Source organism: Bubalus kerabau, chromosome 22 (genome assembly GCF_029407905.1).
Source record: "Bubalus kerabau isolate K-KA32 ecotype Philippines breed swamp buffalo chromosome 22, PCC_UOA_SB_1v2, whole genome shotgun sequence".
Classification (NCBI taxonomy): Eukaryota; Metazoa; Chordata; class Mammalia; order Artiodactyla; family Bovidae; genus Bubalus; species Bubalus kerabau.
The window spans coordinates 44538883-44560408 of record NC_073645.1 but is presented as its reverse complement, the minus strand read 5'-3'; the positions used below and the strand labels follow the sequence as shown (position 1 = coordinate 44560408).

Here is a 21526-nt window from a genome sequence, read left to right as displayed (position 1 = left end):
CCTGGGATTCTCCAGGCGAGAACACTGGAGTGGGTGACTACTATGTTACAAGGACACAAAAACTTATTAAGTTGTTGAGACCTAATTATCTGATAAATGGAACTGTCAGCTCCTTCTTTTGGCCCAGTGTCGTTGTTCAGTCGCTCTGTCATGTCCGACTCTTTGTGACCCGGTGGACTGCAGCACGCCAGGCTTCCCCATCCTTCACCATCTCCTGGAGCTTGCTCAAACTCATGTCCATTGAGTCAGTGATGCCATCCAACCATCTCATTCTCTGTCTCCCCTTCTCCTCCCACCTTCAATCTTTCCCAGCATCAGGGTCTTTTCCAATGAATTGGTTCTTTGCATCACGTGGCCAAAGTACTGGAGCTTCAGCTTCAGCATCAGTCCTTCTAATGAATATTCAGGGTCTATTTCCTTTAGGATTGAGTGGTTGGATCTCTTTGCTGTCCAAGGGGCTCTCAAGAGTCTTCTCCAGCACCACAATTCAAAAGCATCAATTCTTCAGCGCTCAGCTTTCTTTATAGTCCAACTCTCACATCCATACATGACTACTGGAAAAACCATAGCTTTGACTAGGTGAACCTTTGTCAGCAAAGTAATGTCTCTGCTTCTTAATATGCTGTCATAGCTTTTCTTTCAAGGAGCAAGCGTCCTTTAATTTCATGGCTGCAGTCACCATCTGCAGTGATTCTGGAGCAATTACTAAGACACCCAGTGTCCACAAACCATGAAACTATGGGAACCTCAGCCTGGTCTCCTGGGCTCTCTCCAGTGGATAATGCTGCAGTCCAGCACAGCCACAATAATCAAAGGAGAAGATTTATAGGGAAGGTAGACAAGGTTTTGGCCTAGAGCCTGCATTTGCCCCATGAGGGCCCTAGCAAAGCATTCAGTTGTCAAAAGCTTCTGGAAAATCTGCAGAAGTGAAATATTTAAACTGCAGTTGGTTAAAACCTTGTCTCCTTCCCTCTGTCATCTCCCGTCCTGTCAGACTGCTGTGGACATTCAGGGATATGGCTTCAGGGAAAGTAAATCTAGGAGGTCATTTTTCTTTGGGTTTAATGAATAAATACAGTTAGGTGCTTTGAAGTCACTTCTGTGTCTAGTTATCTACCCTAGGACAGAAATGGTTTGCAGGGGGACTTCCCTGGCAGTCCAGTGGTTAAGACTCTGTGCTTCCAATGCAGGGGGTTCAGGTTTGATCCCTGGTCAGGAAACTAGGGATCCCACATGCCAGAAGGCAAAAAAAATAAAATAAAAATAAATAACAATTTTTAAAAATTTCAAAAAGAGACGGTTTCCTGGGAGAGACAGGAAGACCAAGCTGGACTCCAACCCCAGAACATTCCTGAATGAGAAGCACAAAAAGCGCTAAACCCACCCGTGTCTCCGAGCCACAGACTGGGTTATCACTTCCCAGCTCTCCGCCCTGCACTTAGCCTCCCAGGTGCATCTCCACACCTCCCAGAGTTTCCTCCGCACTTCTGAAACTTTTAAGAATCCCACTTGCACATTCTAATTCAGGCAGGTCGGTTTTCAATGTCTCCCCTCAGTAATCACCACTTGGGGTGCATGAAATTACTGCAGGCTGCCCATGGCCATCCCCATCTCATCCACAACTCCCTCCATCACATGGCTATGAGTCCCCAACTCTACCTCCCAAGATTCCTTAATGCACACTCTCCACGTGTACAAACCTCTCACCAAGCCTCCAAAAACACCATGCTCCACCCCACGTCCTGCATTCACACACACATTTTCCTTCCTGGCCAACATACAGATTCTCCTCCCCTACAGCAAGTCAAATCCCACCCAGCTTTCAATCTTGGCAATAAATAGCAGCAACAAGAATACAACTATACATTTACGGAGCATCTACTATGCATGTGTCAAGCGCAAATCTAGGCACTGAATACCCGTTCTCTCTAATTATCCCTGCAAGCCTGCAGGAGGCTGTTACCCCCAATCTACAGAGATGGGGAGACGGAGGATCACAGAAGTCAAGCACGATGCTCAAAGTTTCAGAGCTGGCGAGCAGCAGAGGCGGGAGGCCGACCCCATCTGTCTGGCTGCCTAGCAGGAGCTCTTTGCTCTGCCTCTGCGGTCTTTCACCCAGCCTCCAGCCCCCCGAGGCCCCTGTGGTTGTGGGAACCAGCTTCTCACTTCCAGGCCTGAGAACTCAGAGCCAGGATTTAGGATTAACAAGCCAACCTTCGCTTCCAGCAAGAACAATCGTGCTTTCCAAATTCTCCACAGGGTTGATAAGTAGGGCTAATTTGGAAAACAGAACGCAGTGTATTCTAGGGAAAAGAAATAAATCCCCCTTTATTCAACAGGAACAGCATGTTCTCAAAATTCAAATCAGTTGCAGGAGCAGATTTGTCAAATCACTGGCATTTTAATGCCCTGTCCCACATTGAGAACCAGCTAGATAATTTGCAGAGCCCAGGGCAAAAGGAAAATGCAGGGACCCCTTGTTTCAAAATTATCAAGAACTCCAGGATGGTGAGCAGAGCATTAAGTCAGGAGTGGGGGTCCTTCTGAATAGATTACACACCCATGAAGCAGACCCTGCCTATATTCCAACCTTATCTGATTTAAAATCCAAAGTGCTTGTGAAGCGCTGAGAAGCATCAGTAGCTCCCTGATCTAGAGGCAGCGACAACACGGGGATCTCACTGTAAAGACTAAGAGGTGAATTCTGTCCACAACCAGTGGGCTTGGAAGAAAATCCTGAGCCTGGGCAATGTCTCAGTTTCAGCCCAGGGAAGCAATGAGCAGAGGGAACTGTGCCTGGGGACCTTTTCATGTCACTCGAGATAATGACTTTGGGTGGTTTTAAAGCTGCTTCGTTTGTGGTCCTTTATCACCAGCAACAGAAAACTAAGAAGGGCAGGAGTGATGGTCTCTAAGACATTCCAACCCTGTGAAAGGTCCAGACAACTAGGGAAAGCTACCAAAACTTGAATTAAAGACGACAGCAACAACACTGCTTTGCTCTGATGCCACTGCTCAGGACCTGCTGCGGATGATGCCATCGTCTGGCTGAGCCTAGGCAGGCTCAGCCTGTGCAGGAGCTGAGGAAGCACCCCGTGTGCTGGAAGGCAGGTGTCTATCTCCCATGATCCAAGGTGCCTGGCCCAGTTCACTCTCCACGAGGCAAACCGCACAACTTCAGGCAAGGCCCTCGAGCCGAAGATTCCTCCACTGTAAAATATGGAGGCTCAACTGGGGGGCTTCCAAGGTCCCTCCTGGCTCCACAGAGAAAGGGAAGAATTCATCTGTGATTTTTCACCTAATTTCTTCAACTTTAAATGCCACCAAATATTGTCATGATGGTTCGTGCACACTCAGTCGTGTCTGATTCTTTGTGACCCTATCGACGTAGCCCACCAGGCTCCTCTGTCCATGGGATTTTTCAGGAAAGAATACTGGAGTGGGTTGCCATTTCCTTTTCCAAGGGATCTTCCCGACCTAGGGACTGAACACACGTCTCCTGCGTCTCCTGCATAGTCATGGACTTCCCTGATGGCTCAGTGGGTAAAGAATCTGGCTACAATGCTAGGAGATATGGGAGACACGGGTTCAATCCCTGGGTCAGGAAGATCCTCTCGAGGAAGAAATAGCAACCTCCTCCAGTGTTCTTGTCTGAAAAATGCCATGGACAGAGGAGCCTGGTGGGCTATAGTCCATGGAATGACAAAGAGTCAGACATGACTGATCACAAACACACACAAAGACAGTCACACTTTAAAGACTACTAATCATAGCACAGCCCGGTCCTGACAACTGATAGCATATAGGGGACAGGAAGACCAGACCACCTTACACGTCTCCTGAGAAACCTGTATGCGGGTCAAGAAGCAACAGCTACAACTGGACATGGAACAACTGGCAAAATTGGGAAAGGAGTACGACAACGCTATATATTGTCACCTTGCTTATTTAACTTCTATGTAGAGTAAATCTTGTGAAATGCCAAGTTGGATGAATCACAAGCTGGAATCAAGATTGCCAGCAGAAACATCAACAACCTCGGATATGTAGCTGATACCACTCTAATGGCAGAAAGTGAAGAGGAACTAAAGAGCCTCTTGATGAGGGTGAAAGAAGAGAGTGAAAAAGTTGGCTTAAAACTCAAGATTCAGAAAACTAAGATCATGGCATCCGGTCCCATCACTTTATGGCAAACAGAAGGGGAAAAACTGGAATCAGTGACAGATTTTATTTTCTCAGGTTCCAAAATCACTGTAGATGGTGACTGTGGCCATGAAATTAAAAGACACTCGCTCCTTGGAAGGCAAGTTTCAACAAAACCTAGACAGCGTATTAAAAAGCAGAGATATCACCTTGCCCACAAAGGTCCACATAGTCAAAGCTATGGTTTTTCTAGTAGTCATGTATGGATGTGAGAGTTAGACCATAAAGAAGACTAAGTGAAGAAGAAATGATACTTTTGAACCGTGGTGCTAGGAGAAGACTCTTGAGAGTCCCTTGGACTGCAAGGAAATCAAACCAGTCAATCCTAGAGGAAATCAACCCTGAATATTCATTGGAAGGACTGATGCTGGATCTGAAGCTCCAATTCTTTGGCCACCTGAGGCAAAGAACCATCTCATTGGAAAAGACCCTGGTGCTGCTGGGAAAGACTGAAGGCAGGAGGAGAAGGGGACAACAGAGGATGAGATGGTTGGATGGCATCACCGACTCCATGGACATGAGTCTGAGCAGAGATAGTGAAGGACAGGGAAGCCTGGCATGCTGCAGTCCCTGGAGTCACAAAGTGAGACACGACTCAGTGAGTTAACACCAACAAAGGGGAAAGGACAAAACAGGAAGAAAGGAACTCAGACAAAATGATGGCTGGATTTGTCCAGGGTCTACTCGCCAAGGGGCTGTGGCAGACCAGTCAGGGCAGCCACTGTCCTGCACGGCTGGCTCTCCTGCACTTGACGCAGTCCCCCGAGCACTTTGGGTCCAGCCCTCTCTTCCTTGAGAGTACCTGGGCATAAGTAATCAAAGTTCTTATTAAGGCAAGGGTACAAATGCATTGTACAGAGGTTGGAAAACCTTTCCATTTTCATTGGAAGGACCAGGAGGAGTAATTACCCCTGAGATGCCAGCTTGGACCCACCACTGCTCTCTGCCCAGAAGCCTTGGGAAATTTCTCTTGGCCACCAGCAGACACAGCCAGCCAGTCTCCCATAGGCTCAGAAACGGTAAATAAAGGAGCAAGCACAGCAGGCTTGCAGTAGGTGTCAGGGAAAGTTTAAATAGCCTTAGGAACAGCTCAGTTGAGTAAGGGGTCTGGGATGCACTCCTCACCTGTCATCAGCCACCCTCCCACAGTCAAAGTACCCCAAGAGGGTGCACCCCATAGGAGGCCAGTCTCTGGAGCCCCCATCTTCCAAGGACCAGCCTAGATTCAGGCCTAGAAACCAGTGACCCCTCGGAATGTATTGCCAGCGGGTGTATGCCCAAGGCTGTCCCCTTATTCATCTGTAGAGGGTCCCAGGGTCATATGTGAACATTTATTTGTCCCTAGTAGGGCAAGATTAAAAGTAACTACGAAGAGACTACTTGCTTGGTAAATAAATCCAGGCCCAAGTGGAGAGAGGGCCCCTCATCCCCAGGAGGAAATTATCACTCGCACACCATCCACATGGGCCCAGTGGCCCAGTCTCACCCATCCGGTTCCACTCACTGCTCAGAACCTTTACCACGAAGCCAAGTGGATCCTGGCAAGGCTGGGTAGGGGTGGGGGACAGGGATGTCGGGCATCATACTGCCCTGAGCCAAAGGCCCCCCAGCTCCTGACGGAGCCAGAACAGACCCGAGAGAGGGAGAGGACTGCAGGCCAAGGCAAGCCACCGGCACCGTGGAGAGACAGAAGCTGAAAGACTGAGCTTTACCGTGAGCGGTGAGCCCTGCCACGCCGCCCCCCACATCAGGACTTCGGATGGCGGGCCTCCACACCTCTGGCGGAGCGTGGGCACCCAGGGCCCCAGCTGGACCAGGTGTGTAGGCGCGTGGAGCCGCACTGGGAGGCAGGCGGTTAAGTAACCTGACACCGCACAGCTGGGAGAGCGGCTGGTCCACGTCCCGGGGAGGCACAAGGAAGCTTTTCTCACTGAGCAAAGCTGTCTTTGTGAGGGTGCACGATGGATTGAGCGTTACCTCGAGGGGCACAGGAGGAGAAGGACTGGCAGCTGAGGGGGAGAAGGAACAGCAGGCAGGCAGCAGTTAAAGGAGCCAGGGCGCCAGAGGAGCTCAGGACGCCTCCTCCTCTTCCACTGACCTTGGACTACCTTCCCCTGAGGGTCAGGAGAGACACTGACTTAAACAGGTTCCTAATGGATAATGACCTGGGATGTGAAAAGGGGATTGTTGTTTAGTTGCTGAGTCATATCTGACTCTTTGCAACCCCATGGACTGTAGCCCACCAGACTCCTCCATCCATGGGATGTCCCAGGCAAGAATACTGGAGTGGGTTGCCATTTCCTTCTCCAGGGGATCCTCCTGGACCAGGGGTTGAACCTGTGTCTCCTGCATTGGCAGGTAGATTCTTTACCGCTGAGCTACCTGGGAAGTCCACAAAGGGGATGGGGCCTCCTTTTTGGCAGAGCACTTGCCTGGAGGAGAAGAAAAAAGCATCACCTAGCGAAGGTGGCAAAGATGCCTTGCCAGACTCATTTGCTCCATGTTTTCAGTTTGAGCGACTGCATTCTGTCTGCCCCGCTCCATTAGATTCCAAGGGCATGTGTCAGCCATGGCTCCAATGCGGAGTCTGGCCCCGCGCTGGTCTGGAGCGTGGAGGCAGCAGAGACAGAGGCGAGACCTTGCACATTCCAGGAAATCAGACCCCCATTCTAATCAGTGCTGTGACTGCAAATTCCAGGGGAGAGGGGCCCGTGCAGGTAGGTTTCTCTGAGCCCTGCAGGGAAAATGCACAGGAGGGAGACAGAAGCATCACTTGACTGAGGCCGAGGCGGCCGACTGAGGTCTAAAATCCACCCGGAAATCCTGTACATCATCAGGGCCACTGTCTGCAAATGTCAGGAAGCATGCAACAGAAAAAAGACACAGCTTTGGAACCGAGGGTCCCAGGGCCAAAGGCCCTCAGCCCCATTCTTGTGGGAAAAATCTGAATATTCACAGGTAGCAACTGTTTCTTGTGTTTGTTTGTTTGTTTTTTAATTCACAATTGGATGGAGGACCACTACACTCTCTCTTTTGCAGAGAAATAAAAAAGCAAAATGGAGGAGAGTTACGTGTGACCCATTTTTCGGCTCCTACTGAATAAAGGAGGAAGACGGGGCGGAGCCGGGGAGCCTGGCCTCGATTTCCAGCCCGCACTGGCATTTTCAAGGCCTGGCAGCTCCTGGCTTTCCGGCACAGTCTCCCAGACAGCTCAGAGTGGGAAAAGCTCGCCTGACGCCAGACCTCAGACTGCAAACTCATCCCCCACCTCCATGTGCCCTGAGAGAGTGCCTGTCTGCAGGGGCTGGGCCAAGGCTGCCACCGATGATGCTGGAAAAGACTCGGGCAGGTGAAGTGAAGGAGGAGAGAGACAACCCAAACAAGTCTAAGACAGCCTCCCCCGAGGAGGAGGAACGGCTTTCAGGGGGCGCCTGGCCAGCTGGCCAGTCAGCCATAAGCAAGGCCCAGTTCTCTGCAGTTTCAACTTTACTGGTAAAAGGTAAAAGGCCTTTTCCAGAACAATGCATCTATGTTTAAAGGTGCCTGTCATTGATAATCGCTTTTCAGTCTCACTGGCGAAAAAGAAAAAAGTCCTCGCTTGCATACCCATACTGAATGCTTGGGTTTGCTGGGTATTGTTGCCTTTCATAGTTTTTGTTTTTGTTTTTTTTTTCCTGACCTGTTTGACGTATTAGGGGGAAAAAAAGAGTTTCCAATCCATTCCACCACACGATTTCTTTTTTCAGAAGTCTCCTGAACACCCAGCATGATGTGTCTATTATTATCTTTGGGGAAATGGCTGACTGCTCAGCTCACAAAAACACTATTAACTTTCCTCCTGATAAGCATCTGGCTCCGGTCTTGACCTTCCCAGATTTCTCAGCCCGGTTCTTTTCCTGCTCCAGCTCCTCCTGCTTGTTGTGTCTGAAGTGGCCAAGGCAGTTCAGGCTTCCGCGAAGCCTCCAGCCTCAAGCAGCGGGCTGGGAGGTGACCGGTCTGTCGATGAAGGGCCTGGGACATGCTCCTGAGCTGTCAGCAGCCATCCTCCTGCAGTCCTGGTGGAGAGGGGTGGGCCCGGGGCTTGGGGTTAGAAGATGGGAAAGTGTGAGGAAAAGGATGTGATGGTGAACGAAGACCCTCCATCCGGGTAGGGACCATCCAGAGAGGTACCCCTTCTGCCCATTTGCTGATAGGCACTATCCTCGAGCTTCCCAGGTGACTCCGTGGTAAAGAATCCACCTGCCAAGCAGGAGATGCAAGTTCAATGCCTGGATCAGGAAGAGCCTCTGAAGGAGGGCATGGCAACCCACTCCAGTACTCTTGCCTGAGAAATCCCATGGACAGAGGAGCCTGGCGGGCAACAAAGGGGATCTCAAAGAGTTGGACATGACTTAGCGGCTAAACAGTAAACCGCCCTCCAGTTAAGAGGAGGGGAACTTGTAAAACTGAAGAAATCTTTGGCTCAAGTGAGAAGTAAAAAGTGGGTCTTAAGACCCAAGATGAGCCACTTCCCTTCTCTGGGCCTCAGTTACCTCATCACTAAGATGAGGGGGATGACTAAACCATTTCCAACATCCTTTCCAGCTCCTGAAAAAATTAATACAATCTAATATGTATGAAAAGTGCATTTCCTGATCTTTCCCTTTTAGTACGTAATTCCCATCCTTATAGAGTATTCTTATTTTCCATCTTGGCTTCCTGCAGCCTGTGTTCCAGCTTCTTCTGGGCCGCCTCGGCTGTCTAGACTTTCAAAGTGACGTTTGGGGCTGGGATTAGGGAAACCCTAATCAGGAAGAGGGGATAAAATAAGAGTCTGGCCTTCCTATATTCACACAACAGAATATTATTTGGTCATAAAACAAAGTGAAGCATGGACACCCACAAGATGGATGAACCCTGAAAATATTACAGTCAGTGAAAGAAGGTAGTTACAAAGGACCACAGATGTAGGATTCCATTTAGATGAAATGTCCAGAACACAGAAATTCATAGAGACAGAAAGCAGATTTGTGGATCCGAGGGCAGAATTCTGGGAAGCATGGAGTGACGGCTAATGGGTACTGGGTTGCTTTTGGGAGTGATGAAGGTATTCTAGGATTACACAGTGATGACAGTTGGCACTACTCGGTAAATACACTGATCTGTCTGCTTTAAGGGGTGAATTTTATGGTAGGCGAATAATATCTCAGTAGAACTGCATAAAAAAAGGGGAAAAGTCAGTTTCTTTTTACTTCTTTATTGTGGCTACTGGAAAATTGTATTTTACATATGCGGCTTCTGTTGTATTTTGGTCTATGTGTAACCAAACATTCCAGTAAACATATTGTTCATTTTTCCAAACAAGCACAAACAGTCTGGCCTCCTGCATCCTGAACTGAGTCGGCATCCGGGAGACTGAGAGCAGAGAGCCCTGGGCTGGGCGTCCAGGGACTCGGCCTCTGTCACAGCCTGGTTTGTGACCTTGGGCTTTCACAGCCTCCTGCTGGTCCTGGCCCCACAGGCAAAACATAAACGTTGGACCACACAGTCCCCATTAGGTCAGACAGCCCTGGTGGCTCAGACAGTAAAGTGTCTGCCTGCAACACGCGAGACCTGGGTTCAATCCCTGGGTCAGGAAGATCCCCTAGAAAAGGGAATGGCAACCCACTCCAGTCCTCTTGCCTGGAAGAGTCCATGTATGGAGGAGCCTGGTGGGCTACGGGCCATGGGGTCTCAAAGAGTCGGACAACTTCACTTTCTTTTCTTTCATGTTCAGCGGGTAAAATCAAATTTTAAAAGTTCTCATTCTACCCCAAATGTTATTTATCTCCTAAAAGCAGTCGACCTGGGAATAAAAGTCACGTAAAGACATACCAGGTAATTTACTGATGGAGTAGAGTGGTTTAGTACCATTGTATTCCATTTATCCTGATGGATTTCTTTGGGGACAGTTTCTTCCTGGTTGCCGCAGCTTTCAGTAACTTAGGAGATTGTTAATTCTATAGCCAATGGCAACAAATATGGGTACAATCCACTGGAAAATAATTTGGCAACGTACACCATGGGCCATAAAAACTGTCACCCTTTCATCCACTCACTGTGCTTTTTAGTATCTATCCCTAAAGAATAACCAGATACAGAAAGCCATAAACACAAAAATGTTTGGTTTGGGGAAAACACAGCCCAAATGAACATAAAAAGGACTAGCTAAGCAAATGGTGATAACACTCAGGACAGAAATGATGAAGCTGCTGGAATAACGGTGGAATCCTAGATCTTTTTTATTCTTTTTTTTTTTTATGTGATTAAAGTATAATTTTCAAAAACTGGTATAGTGTAATATGCCATCAAAGCATTTCCCATGATGTCTAAGCAGCATGGTGAAGAGAAATTAAAAAGAGCCTTTATACTGAGAGAGGAAAATCTTGGTATATTTGTCCCAAAGAAAATCAAACCACAGACGAAAAGATATTGAAGGATCTCAGCCCTGACTTATCTGGCATGTCCACTATGATATTTATACTGACTTTTTTCTTTTTAGCAGGAGGACTGTAATTACAGTTCAAGGGCATTAATAGGTGCTTAGAACTCTTCAGAGGAGAAGTCAGTCATTATATGGATAGCCTTTTGATCATCTTCCAATCCAAGCAGATTATTTCTGGTGGAGGTGGAGGAAGCTTTCTTTAGCCTCATCTTGTACTCTTGCCTGGAAAATCCCATGGATGGAGGGGCCTGGTGGGCTGCAGTCCATGGGGTCGCTAGGAGTCGGACACAACTGAGCGACTTCACTTTATTTTTTCACTTTCATGCATTGGAGAAGGAAATGGCAACCCACTCCAGTGTTCTTGCCTGGAGAATCCCAGGGACAGGGGAGCCTGGTAAGCTGCCGTCTATGGGGTCGCACAGAGTCAGACACAACTGAAGCAACTTAGCAGCAGCAGTAATGAGAGACTAAATGAAAGTGCCCACTGTCTCCCTGCCTCGTGGAAATGGTGTGCATGGACCCCAGCCTGTCCCAAACAGCCCCCTGCTTTATCAGGAAGGGACATCTGAGGAGTGAAGAGCTCCAGTGTGGAACCCACACCAGCCCACCAACCCTCCTGCCCCAGTGAGCTAAGCAGCTTGTGAGAGTCATGTGCCCTTTGGGTGCCTCTCTCTTAAGTGAAGGGTCGGGCTATGGGACCTTCGAGAACCTTCCACACTCAGATTTCGAGCTCTGGGATTCTGTCCACAAGCCAACTGGTGGTTCTGACCAGTCAACAGCATCTCTGCAGGAAAAGAGGGGTCTTTGTCCAGAGGATCCCAGAAAACATGAAGGTGGAGAGTTGATGTGGTTAGAGACGGGTCGTGGAAGGTGTGTGCACACAGTTGTACTCGTCAGAGGATGGAGGAGACAGCCCTAGGAGACAGCAGTTCTGAGCTCCAGAACAGACCCCGGAGACATTAACACCTATCTTTCAGGAACCAATAGACCAAGCAGGCAGAAAATGAGTAAGGATGCAGTTGACCCAAATGGCATTATCAATCCACTAGACCTAAATGATGTTTACAAAACACTCCATCCAACACCACCAGAAAATTCTGCCGTTCACACGGACCATTCACCAAGAGACACCAGGTTCTGGACCAAAGAACACATCCTAACCAATTTAAAAGAACAGAAATCACGCAGAGTATGTTCTTAGACCACAGAGGAACTGAACCAGAAATCAATAACAGAAGGCGAGCTGGAAAATCCCCAAGGGTTTGGAGATTAAATAACATGCTTCTAAGTAACGCTTGAGTCAAAGATGTCTCAAGAATAGTTGGGAAATGAGGCAGACTTGGGTTCAAATTCTGGCTCCACCTCCCTCTCCTGAGTAGCCCTTGAGAGTTATACTCACTTCTCGGAGCCTCATCTACTCCTCAGTTGGACAAGGAGATAACAGTGCTCTCTCCCTGGGTGGCGATGAGGGATGCAGGTGGGCCCATGATACCAAGAGCACAGCACCCAGCTCCCAGGAAGCACCTGGCAGTGGGCGCTCTCCTGGTCATGGTTCCGTCCAGTGCTGCTGCCCAGCACCTGGCTGTCCAGGAGAACACCAACCCTTCTCCCCTCTCCCCCAGGCTAGCTCAGTCTCTGCCAGAGAAGCACTTGTGACTGCCGAATGCTGAGCCTTTGCTCCTCTGTATCCAGTTGGCAGCCATTGGCCTGGGCAACCCCAGCTGGCAAAACCCTCTGTGCCCATCCATCCCCACCAAGTGGTGACGACCACTTGGAATACTGGCAACAGAGGGCTCTCCTAGTCACAGGGTGTAAGATGACTCAACTGTTGGATGATCAAGTAAAATCTCGCCTGAGACTGTGTGCAAGGGAACTCTACCGCAGATCTTGCCAAACTCAGAGGGAAAAAAATTCATCAGGCAGACAGGCCTACCGTCTTCTTCTCAAGATCAGATTGCACAACTAACGAGAAAGATGTTTCCTGAGGTTTGAAAATATTGCACAAGGCTCTGACTCATTAAGACAGAGCTTATTTAAATTTGAAAACTATTGAAAATTCCAGCCACAACAATGTGCCCTCTGAAACCACCATGTGCCCAAGGAGATATAATTACCTCCTGATGAGGGCCCAGCTGCTGTCACATGACGCTGGGTAGGACTGCTTTTATGGCAAGTGCTGACATGACAATTTGTCCAGGGGATCTAAAATAATAGGCCACCCATGGACTCTCAATTTTGCGACAAATCTTTCCTCGTAAGGAATTCCTGAAGCATGTAAAACAAATGAAGCATCAATCAAGAGGGTCTCAGGGTTTCTATGTACTGCTCTGTCCTGGGCATCACAAACCCGAGGAAGGGTGAACCAGATGACATTTGGAAAATCCCAGGTGTTCCAGACAGGTAGCTCTTCAGTCCAGAGAAGTCATAAGCTTCTTAGGTGATGCAGACCGTGACTGGGGATTCAAAGGGTGACAGGCAAGGTGGCATCTGAGTCCTTCTGTCCAGGGAAGTTTTCCTAACATATGTGTTAGCAAACTCCAAGTCAGCCTCCAGGACACAGGCCTGGCGTCGCCCTCGTCCTCTGTGATGCCTCCCACCTTATCCCCAGGAAGACATCATGACAGAACCACCTCCGCTGAGCTGACTCCTCACTGGCTAGCTCTATGAAAATGACGACGATGCTGATTATGACCACTAACACGGATCCAGTTCTAGTAATGCACTGGGTACGGTTCTAAGCGCTGAGTTCATAGAATTAGCTGCTTCCATCTTCCAACAATCCTATGACATGGGTATGTACGCACAATTATTTTTATTATGATTTTACTGATAAAGAAGCTGAAACTGAGCGAGTCTGTCACATAAGAGACGTCATCCCTTTAGAAAGTGGTGATCTGACTCAAGAGAGTTCCAGAAAAACATCTACGTCTGCTTCATTGACTATGCTAAAGTCTTTGACCGTGTGGATCACAACAAACTGTGTAAAGTTCTTCAAGAGATGGGAATACCAGACCACCTGACCTGCCTCCTGAGAAATCTGTATGCAGGTCAAGAAGCAACAGTTAGAACCAGACATGGAGTAACAGACTGGTTCCAAATTGGGAAAGGAGTACGTCAAGGCTGTATATTGTCACCCTGCTTATTTAACTTACATGCAGAGTACATCATGTGAAATGCCAGGCTGGAGGAAGCACAAGCTGGAATCAAGATTGCTGGGAGAAATATCAATAACCTCAGATATGCAGATGACACCATCCGTATGGCAGAAAGCGAAGAGGAACTGAAGAGCCTCTTGATGAAACTGCAAGAGGAGAGTGAAAAAGCTGGCCTGAAACTCAACATTCAAAAAGTTAAGATCATGGCATCCAGTCCCATCACTTCACGGCAAATAGATGGGGAAACAATGGAAACAGTGACAGACTTTATTTTGGGGGGTCCAAAATCACTGCAGATGGTGACTGCAGCCATAAAATTAAAAGATGCTTGCTCCTTGAAAGAAAAGCTATGACAAACCTAGACAACATATTAAAAAGCAAAGACATCACTTTACCGACATAGGTCCATCTAGTCAAAGCTATGGTTTTTCCAGTAGTCATGTATGGATGTGAGAGTTGAACCATAAAGAAAGCTGAGCACTGAAGAACTGATACTTTTGAACTGTGGTGCCAGAGAAGACTCTTGAGAGTCCCTTGGACAGCAAGGAGATCAAACCAGTCAATCCTCAAGGAAAGCAGTCCTGAATATTCATTAGACTGATGCTGAAGCTGAAGTTCCAATTCTTTGGCCACCTGATGCGAAAAACTGACTCATTAGAAAAGTCCCTGATGCTGGGAAAGGTTGAAGGCAGGAGAATGGGTTGACAGAGGATGAGATGGTTGAATGGCATCATCGACTCAATGGACATGAGTCTGAGCAAACTCTGGGAGTTGGTGATGGACAGGGAAGCCTGGCGTGCTGCAGTCTATGGGGTTGCAAAGAGTTGGACACAACTGAGCAACTGAACTGAACTGATCAGACCCTTAAGCTGGGTGTGATACGACCTATTACAAACTCCTTGACATCATGGACTACCCAGCCTTACTTACCTCTGACTCCTTCTACCTGGACCCTCTGAGTACACAGTAGGTGTTCAATAAATGCTCTGAATGAACTTAGAACTCATGTCATTAATTCTAAAAGCTGAAATCTGAGCCCTTCCAGCAGCAATAGACATGCCTCTTCAATGGAAGCCTTTGGGAAAAGCATTTGGGATGGCTACACTTCACAGCTTCTCTGTTGACATTAATTTTCTTTCTTTTTAACAGCAGAGAAGATGGGGAAGGAAAGAGTAAAGACCCAGGAGGGATCTTGCTCCAGAGGACACCTGCAGCCCAGCTTCAGAGCCCCTGGGGCACAGGGAGGCCCACCAGGCTCAATGCAGCTCACCTCCTATGTCTAGACGTGTCTCCACAGTGGTCACGGGGCAACTGCAGCCGCCGGCACAAAGCTGCATACAAGGCCCCCAGGCCCAAGATGGGCTACAGGCATCAACGCCAACCTTGGCTTTAACTCTCAATAACTTAAGGAAAAGAAATAATGCTTAAAGAAGTTACTCAAACATTTGGCCTCTAGACACTTGGCTTACCAATTTTATGAAACCTTAATATTTTAACTCTTTGGTGGCTCAGCCGGTAAAGAATCTGCCTGCAGTGAGGGAGATCTGGGTTCGGTCCCTGGGTTGGGAAGATCCCCTGGAAGACAGCACAGCAACCCACTCAAGTATGCTTGCCTAGAGAGTCCTCAAGGACAGAGGAGCCTTGGGGGCAGAGTCCAAGGAGTCCCAAAGAGCTGGACACGACCGAGCGACTAAGCACAGCACAGCAAGACCAACAGAGAGCCAAAGAAGATAACCAACCAGAGTGAACAAAGCCCCTATAAATTACTTCTAAGCCAGTGGTGGCTCTTCACCAGGAATGCGTGGCCAGCCTCCACCAGAATCCCTTCCTTGTCAGGCCTTGGGTGGGACCAAGATGGGGAGTCCCTGGGCTTCAAGACCTCTGGGCTCGGGGCTGCTGTTTAAGGCAGGGGTGGGGTGCATTCCTGGACTGTGTACGAGGAGGAGAAAAAAGATTAGGCTTCTGATACTTGGGGAGTCTTTTTTGGGCCTCTTTCCTGGCTTCCTGTCCGTTTTTCAGCAGAGACCGGTCAGAGATCCTGGCTAGTTTTTTGCAATGTCTGGGAATCCAAAGAAGCCTTTCTCTGCCTAAGAACAGTCTGGGGCCCAAGGCTCTGGTTTGGAAATATCTCTAGTACAGCTCCCTCTGTGCTTTTTTGCTTTTATTTATTTATTTTTTTTCCGGCAAGAGCTGCCTTAATGGCATCTGGGGGTAACCATGTCCTCCAGCTGCCGTGCTGGTGGAGCGAGTGCTGTGACGTGTCCTGTGCTTCATCTCAAGGCCACGGCCATCTGGAGCTCTGTTTATTCCAGCTATTTGCTTCGGCTTAGCTGGGGTTGGCTTATAATCTCGGTTTCTCTGTCAACAGCACAGAGTGATTATGAATGGGCTGTGGACCAGATGCACGGGTTCAAGTCCTGGGCAAGGCACAGCTCTGCGACTCTGTCTCCCAGCTGTCACCCCGGGAGGATGGCAGCACACTCCTCATGGGGTTGCTGGGAGGATCAAACGGGTTGGCACAGGGCTGGCACAGAACAAGCACGAAATATATATTAGCCCTTATTATCAGATTATTATTATTTGCAATCCCTTTCTTCTTTTTTTTTGTAATCCCCTGACCAGGGTAGGGTTTCTGCTTTAAACTAATCCAATCAGTTCCTGGTGGAAGACACCAGCTCTCTAACCTCTGGTATAACTGTACACTTTCCCAGCCAAACTTTGACAGCAGCATTGATTTCTGAAATCAATGATGTGCCCTCATTTCCAGAACCATGATTAGAGACCCTCTCTGAAGTCTTTGTGAAACAGCGCACAAACGAAAGTGCTCCCTTTTCAGGGCCCTCAGGGCTGGTGCACTGGGATGACCCCGAGGGATGGGATGGGGAGGGAGGTGGGAGGGAGTTCAAGATGGGGAACACATGTACACCCATGGCTGATTCATGTCAATGTATGGCAAAAACCACTACAATATTGTAAAGTAATTAGCCTCCAATTAAAATAAATAAATTAAAAATATATATATATATATTTTAAAGTGCTCTCTTTTGAATGGGGACACATCCCACCATCCAAAGATCCGCTGAGACTCCCACAAGCTGCTCACGAGCCCCCCCTGCCTCCCCTGCCCTCTCTGTCTCTGCCCCAGTCAAACCTTCCTTGTGATCCCAGGACTGGTAGAGCCGCTCCTGCCCAGGGAGCTCCTTCCCCACGTCCTCACGTGGCTCGCTCCAACTCCAGGCTGCCAATCCAATGGCAGGGCCTCCTCCAAAAGACCTCCCACGGCCACTCCGGCTAAAGGAACGCTCCGGCCGAGCCTCTGTGCCAGAGCCGGCGGCCAGTGCACCGCGCTGAACAGTGACTTCAGGTGACCTGCTTGTGGGCAAGGCTTCAACTGAATGAAGCCAGGCTCCGGTCCTCAGAGGTACCTCTGGAAAGTCAAGGGCAGCGGGCTGGATGCGGGAATGGAGGGGTGGCAGGAAGGGGTGGGGAGCAGAGAAGAGCAGCAAAAGCAAAACCTTTCATTGAGGAAGGAAAGGCTGGGTGGCCATGGATCTCCAGTACCTCTGGTTTCGTCTTCCATTCATTTGTTCATTCAACATCCTCCCCACACACGCATCTGCCAGGTGCCTCCCATTTGTCCAGCAGACACACACGCACACACACAGTGCTGGATGCACGGTGGAGCTCAGTAAATATTTGCAGAAAGAAAGAAGGACAGGGGAGAACCACTCTGCACCCTCTGTCTCTCTCTCCTCTCACCACGCTCGTCCTCCCGGGGCCGTCCCCTCTCTGGCTCTCCCCAGAGCCTGCTGCGGGCTTGCTGGCCAGCAGCAGACGACCTGTTCTCCGCACACACACACATGGTGACTCTTAATGACTCTGCCAACTCCAAAACTTGTTAAGTGACTCCACCTCGCTGGCAATCAATCTGGGGCTCCAATAGTGCCAGTTATTCAGGATCCTGTGCCGTGACACTACAAACAGTAACAGCTGGCTTGTTTTTGACAAAAAAAAACATGCAATGTGCTTTTTTAAAGTAATCACCTCACACCCAAATTATGGCATGCATCATGTCTCTGCGCCCCGGTGTGGTCTGCTTTCCACCGCTAGCTTCATCCTATCCAGCTTTTTTGTTTTGTTTTGTTGTTGTGAGCTGCCTGGCTCAGGAATACAACCCAGCCCGTCCTCTCTGGCCCTGGGACTCTGCGCCACCAGCCTGGGTCACCCCGATGCCTCCCCAGCCACACCAATCTACTCACCAAACAAGGCTGGGCTCAGCCTGCACCCCCCACTCCACTTGGGATGCAGTTTGGGGCCTCCCAAAACTTCCTTTACCCTCCCCAGCGTCCGTTCCCCCAGCCAGGTAAAGCATTGGGTTGCTTCTGAATAAGGCTGTCTGGGTTCAAATTCCAGCTGAGTGACCTTGGACATATAATTCATCCTTAGTTGTTCCACCTGTTAGATGGAAATGACTTCCCTCCTCTTGAGGCTGTGAAGGCCGAGTGTGGTCACACTTGTAACACACCTAGCCCAGGGACTGGGGGACCGAATGGGCACCCAATACACATGCATTGTGGTGCCCAAACCCAGACTGGGCAGGTTCACTTCTCTCTGGAATAGGTCTCCTCCACCCTCTAACTAGGCTGTTTCCTGAGGGCAGAGGTTCTGCCTTTTACCTGTAGGGCTCTGGCACCCTCCTCCCCAGGTCCGTCAGCCTGTGCCAGGCCTCCGGTTGGTCCTAGACCGTTTGCCTACCAAGAAAACCTAGCCCAGCTGCCCGGTGCTGGGCTCCCCTCTTCCCATCTCCATGCACTGCCCGCGATGAGGAGGAAGCCTTCAGGCTGAGGGCAAGTGCCCTGCCAAGCAGGGCTGGCCCGTCCCCACACCGCTGGATTGGCCGGAGCTGAACTCAGCATTGTTTTTCCATATGGTCTCCGGGACTGGAGAGAAGCAACCTTCGGGAAGGTCCCGCGAGAGAGTTAGAGGATGGCTCCACCCTTCGCTCCCCCCACCCCCAACTCCCCGGCCAGGACGGGTCCTACTGATACAGAAAAGATGCTTCAGGAGGGAAAGGGCTACACTTTTCCCTCACCCCTAACGCGCTCCCCTCACCCTTGCCTCTGCCTTTCCCCTGATCCACGCTCAACTTATTCAAATCGAGCCACTTTCATTTTTGTGCGGTTGGCTCAAAACCCAGGAAGCGACGCTGGCATCAGTGCCCGCTACACCTCCTTAAACCGGTGCTTGACTGGGAAACCCTGGGGCGGGGAGAAACTGGGGAGCCTCAAAAGCATGGCTACCTCTTTCAAATAAAAAGTTAAAACTCTTCAACCAGGAGATCGCTAATGTGAAACATGAACCCTGTTCATCTTTAGGGAGGCAGGAGGGGGGTGCGGATGAAGCGAAGGAATGGAAAGCCACAGAAATGAGACTTTGTGGTCCCAACCCCGGGGCTCACTCAGCACTGGGCACTTTTCCCAGCCCCGAACTTCTCAACCCTCTTTATGCCCACATTCCCGTCTTGTTTGTCCCCCAGGCCCTGGCACGGTGTGGTTCCCCGCGGGGCAACCAGCAGGCGGCCTTGGGCCGGAGGCCCGGGCACCGGGTTCCCCCGGGAGGGGGTGGGGTGGGCTTCGGGATAGACCAGGGCCAGGGACCGCCACGCGCGGAACGACCTTGGGCTGGGCGCAAAGCTCGGTTCCGAGGGAGCCCGCGGATCGCTGCCACCCCGGGGGTCGATGCCCTCCTCTCCCAGCCAGTGGGTGCCCCCGGAAGACCCAACAAAGCTTCGCGGCCCCTCTCCCGGCCCGTCCGTCCCTCGGGGCCGGGATGTCGCGACCCGGGAGCTCCCGGAGCGCCGGTACCTTGGCCGCAGGCGCCGCGCTGCAGGACGATGACCGGCGGCTGATGCAGCCGCTCGGAGCGACGGCTGGCGGCGCGCAGCTGGCATAGGTTGGTGTAGGTTTTGGCGTCGCTGCCGCACACCGGCTCGTTGCTGGCGCACACGCAGAGGCCAGACTGCGCTCGCCGCCGCACCGTGGCCGAGGCGGGCACCCCGAAGGGCACCACGCACTGCAGCCCCTCGCCGCAGGGGCCCTCTTGCAGGCCGCACTCGGCCCCCTCGGGCGCGCCGCACACCTCGCAGCAGCCACACGCGTCGCGGACGCGGCCGCCCTCGCAGGATCCCGGCGGTGGGGCGCAGCGCGCGGGGTCGCAGCGCTCGGGACACCCGGCGGCGCCCGGCGCCGAGCGTCCGGCCCGGGCCGGCTGCGCCGAGGCGGGCGCGGCGAGCAGCACCAGCAGCAGCAGCAGCAGCGGCGTCGGCGGCGGGAGGAACGGGGCGCGCGGGGGCTGCATGGCGACTCCGACGGCGGCGGCGGCGGCAGCGGGCTGGGCGAGGGCCGGAGAGCGGCTCCGGGCAGAGCGCGGGAGGGACTCGGGACGAGCGAGTGCGCGCGGCCGCGCGGCCCAGCCCATTGGCCTCGCGGCGGTGACGAGCCGCCTTGGGGACGGGCACGGCGCCCGGGAGGGGGGCCGACCGGATGGCGGGGGGGGCGGTGCGGGCGGCGGGGGGGCAAGCGGGCGAACCGGGGACCGCCTGCGGCGGGGCAGGGCGGGCGCGGCGGGGCTCGTGGGCGCGGGCGAGCAGGCGGGGCGGCGCGCGTGTGGGTCCGCCCGCTCGCGGGGCTCTGCTTCCCGGTCTCCGCTCCCCACGTCTCCGCTTCTCGCGGCTTTCTCCGCCGCCACTCGGGACCTTAAAACCAAAAAGAGGCTTCGCACAGAGGAACCCGCGCGGGGCCGGCGCGCGAGCGCCCGGGAAAGTTCCCGCAAACTGCCGAGTTGGGGACCCGCCCGGCCGCGGGAGGGGCCGTGGCTCAGACCACTGGCCGGGTCACGCGCTCCAGGGCAGGAAGGCGAACACCTCTCTGGAACTGACCCCGGCGCTCAGCACGCGCGACCGTGACCATGGACACCCCCCCCCCCAGCGAAGAAGGCGGGGCTCGCAGGGCTGGCACAAAGCCAGCGCCCAGACCCGGCGGCAAGTGAAAAAAAGCAGAGAGCAGAAATAGTTAGAATATAGTCTATTCTATAGTCTATAGAATATAGCCATTAAAAAGTTACAGGTGGGATGCGTGCTTGTTCCTGCCCAGAAGGGCTCGGGAAGGAGACGCGAGAGGCGGCGGGGGGCGGGGGTGGTCACCGGAGGGAGAAGGGTTTTGTACTGATTGAGTCTTTCTCCAAAAGCTATTAAATAAAAGGGCTCGCCTTTGATCTCCCACTCGAGAGTCTTCGGTGCATCATTTGGGACAGAAGTTAATCTAGCCGTGGCCTGGAGGAGCAAGGGCGACCCCGGAGGTGGTCCCCGTGCCTGGGAGGTGCTAGGCCCGCAGATGGGCAAAGCTGTCACCGGAGGACCCGGGAGGAGGAGGGCTTGGGCAGCCCTGAGCCAGGGCAGAGGCGCCCAGGGGTGGCTGGGTGGGCACTAGGCTGGCCTTAGAGGGAAGGTAGTGGTGGAGGCTTAGTGACTTTTTGCTGTTCTTCTGTATTTCGTTGTTCCCTTGGGTACGAACGGGGTATTTTTCCAACAAAAATAGTTTAAATGTAAAATCTGAATACGTATAACTCCCCCCCCACCCCCGCCACCGCAAAAGCACCTCCAAAATGTGAGACATGTTAGCGTCCAGGGTCCAGAGGGGTCCCTGGG

General features: G+C 51.5%; 1 protein-coding gene across 1 annotated transcript in view; it reads right to left on the bottom strand.

The window, feature by feature from the left end:
• The window catches only part of HTRA1 (HtrA serine peptidase 1), a 58177-nt gene extending 37900 nt beyond the window's left edge, over positions 1-20277 (bottom strand). The window contains exon 1 of the mRNA XM_055560117.1: positions 19686-20277. Coding sequence (XP_055416092.1) covers positions 19686-20178 — 493 coding nt within the window. The 5' untranslated portion in view covers positions 20179-20277. The remainder of the gene's footprint in view (positions 1-19685) is intronic.
• Positions 20278-21526: the final 1249 nt, after the last annotated feature.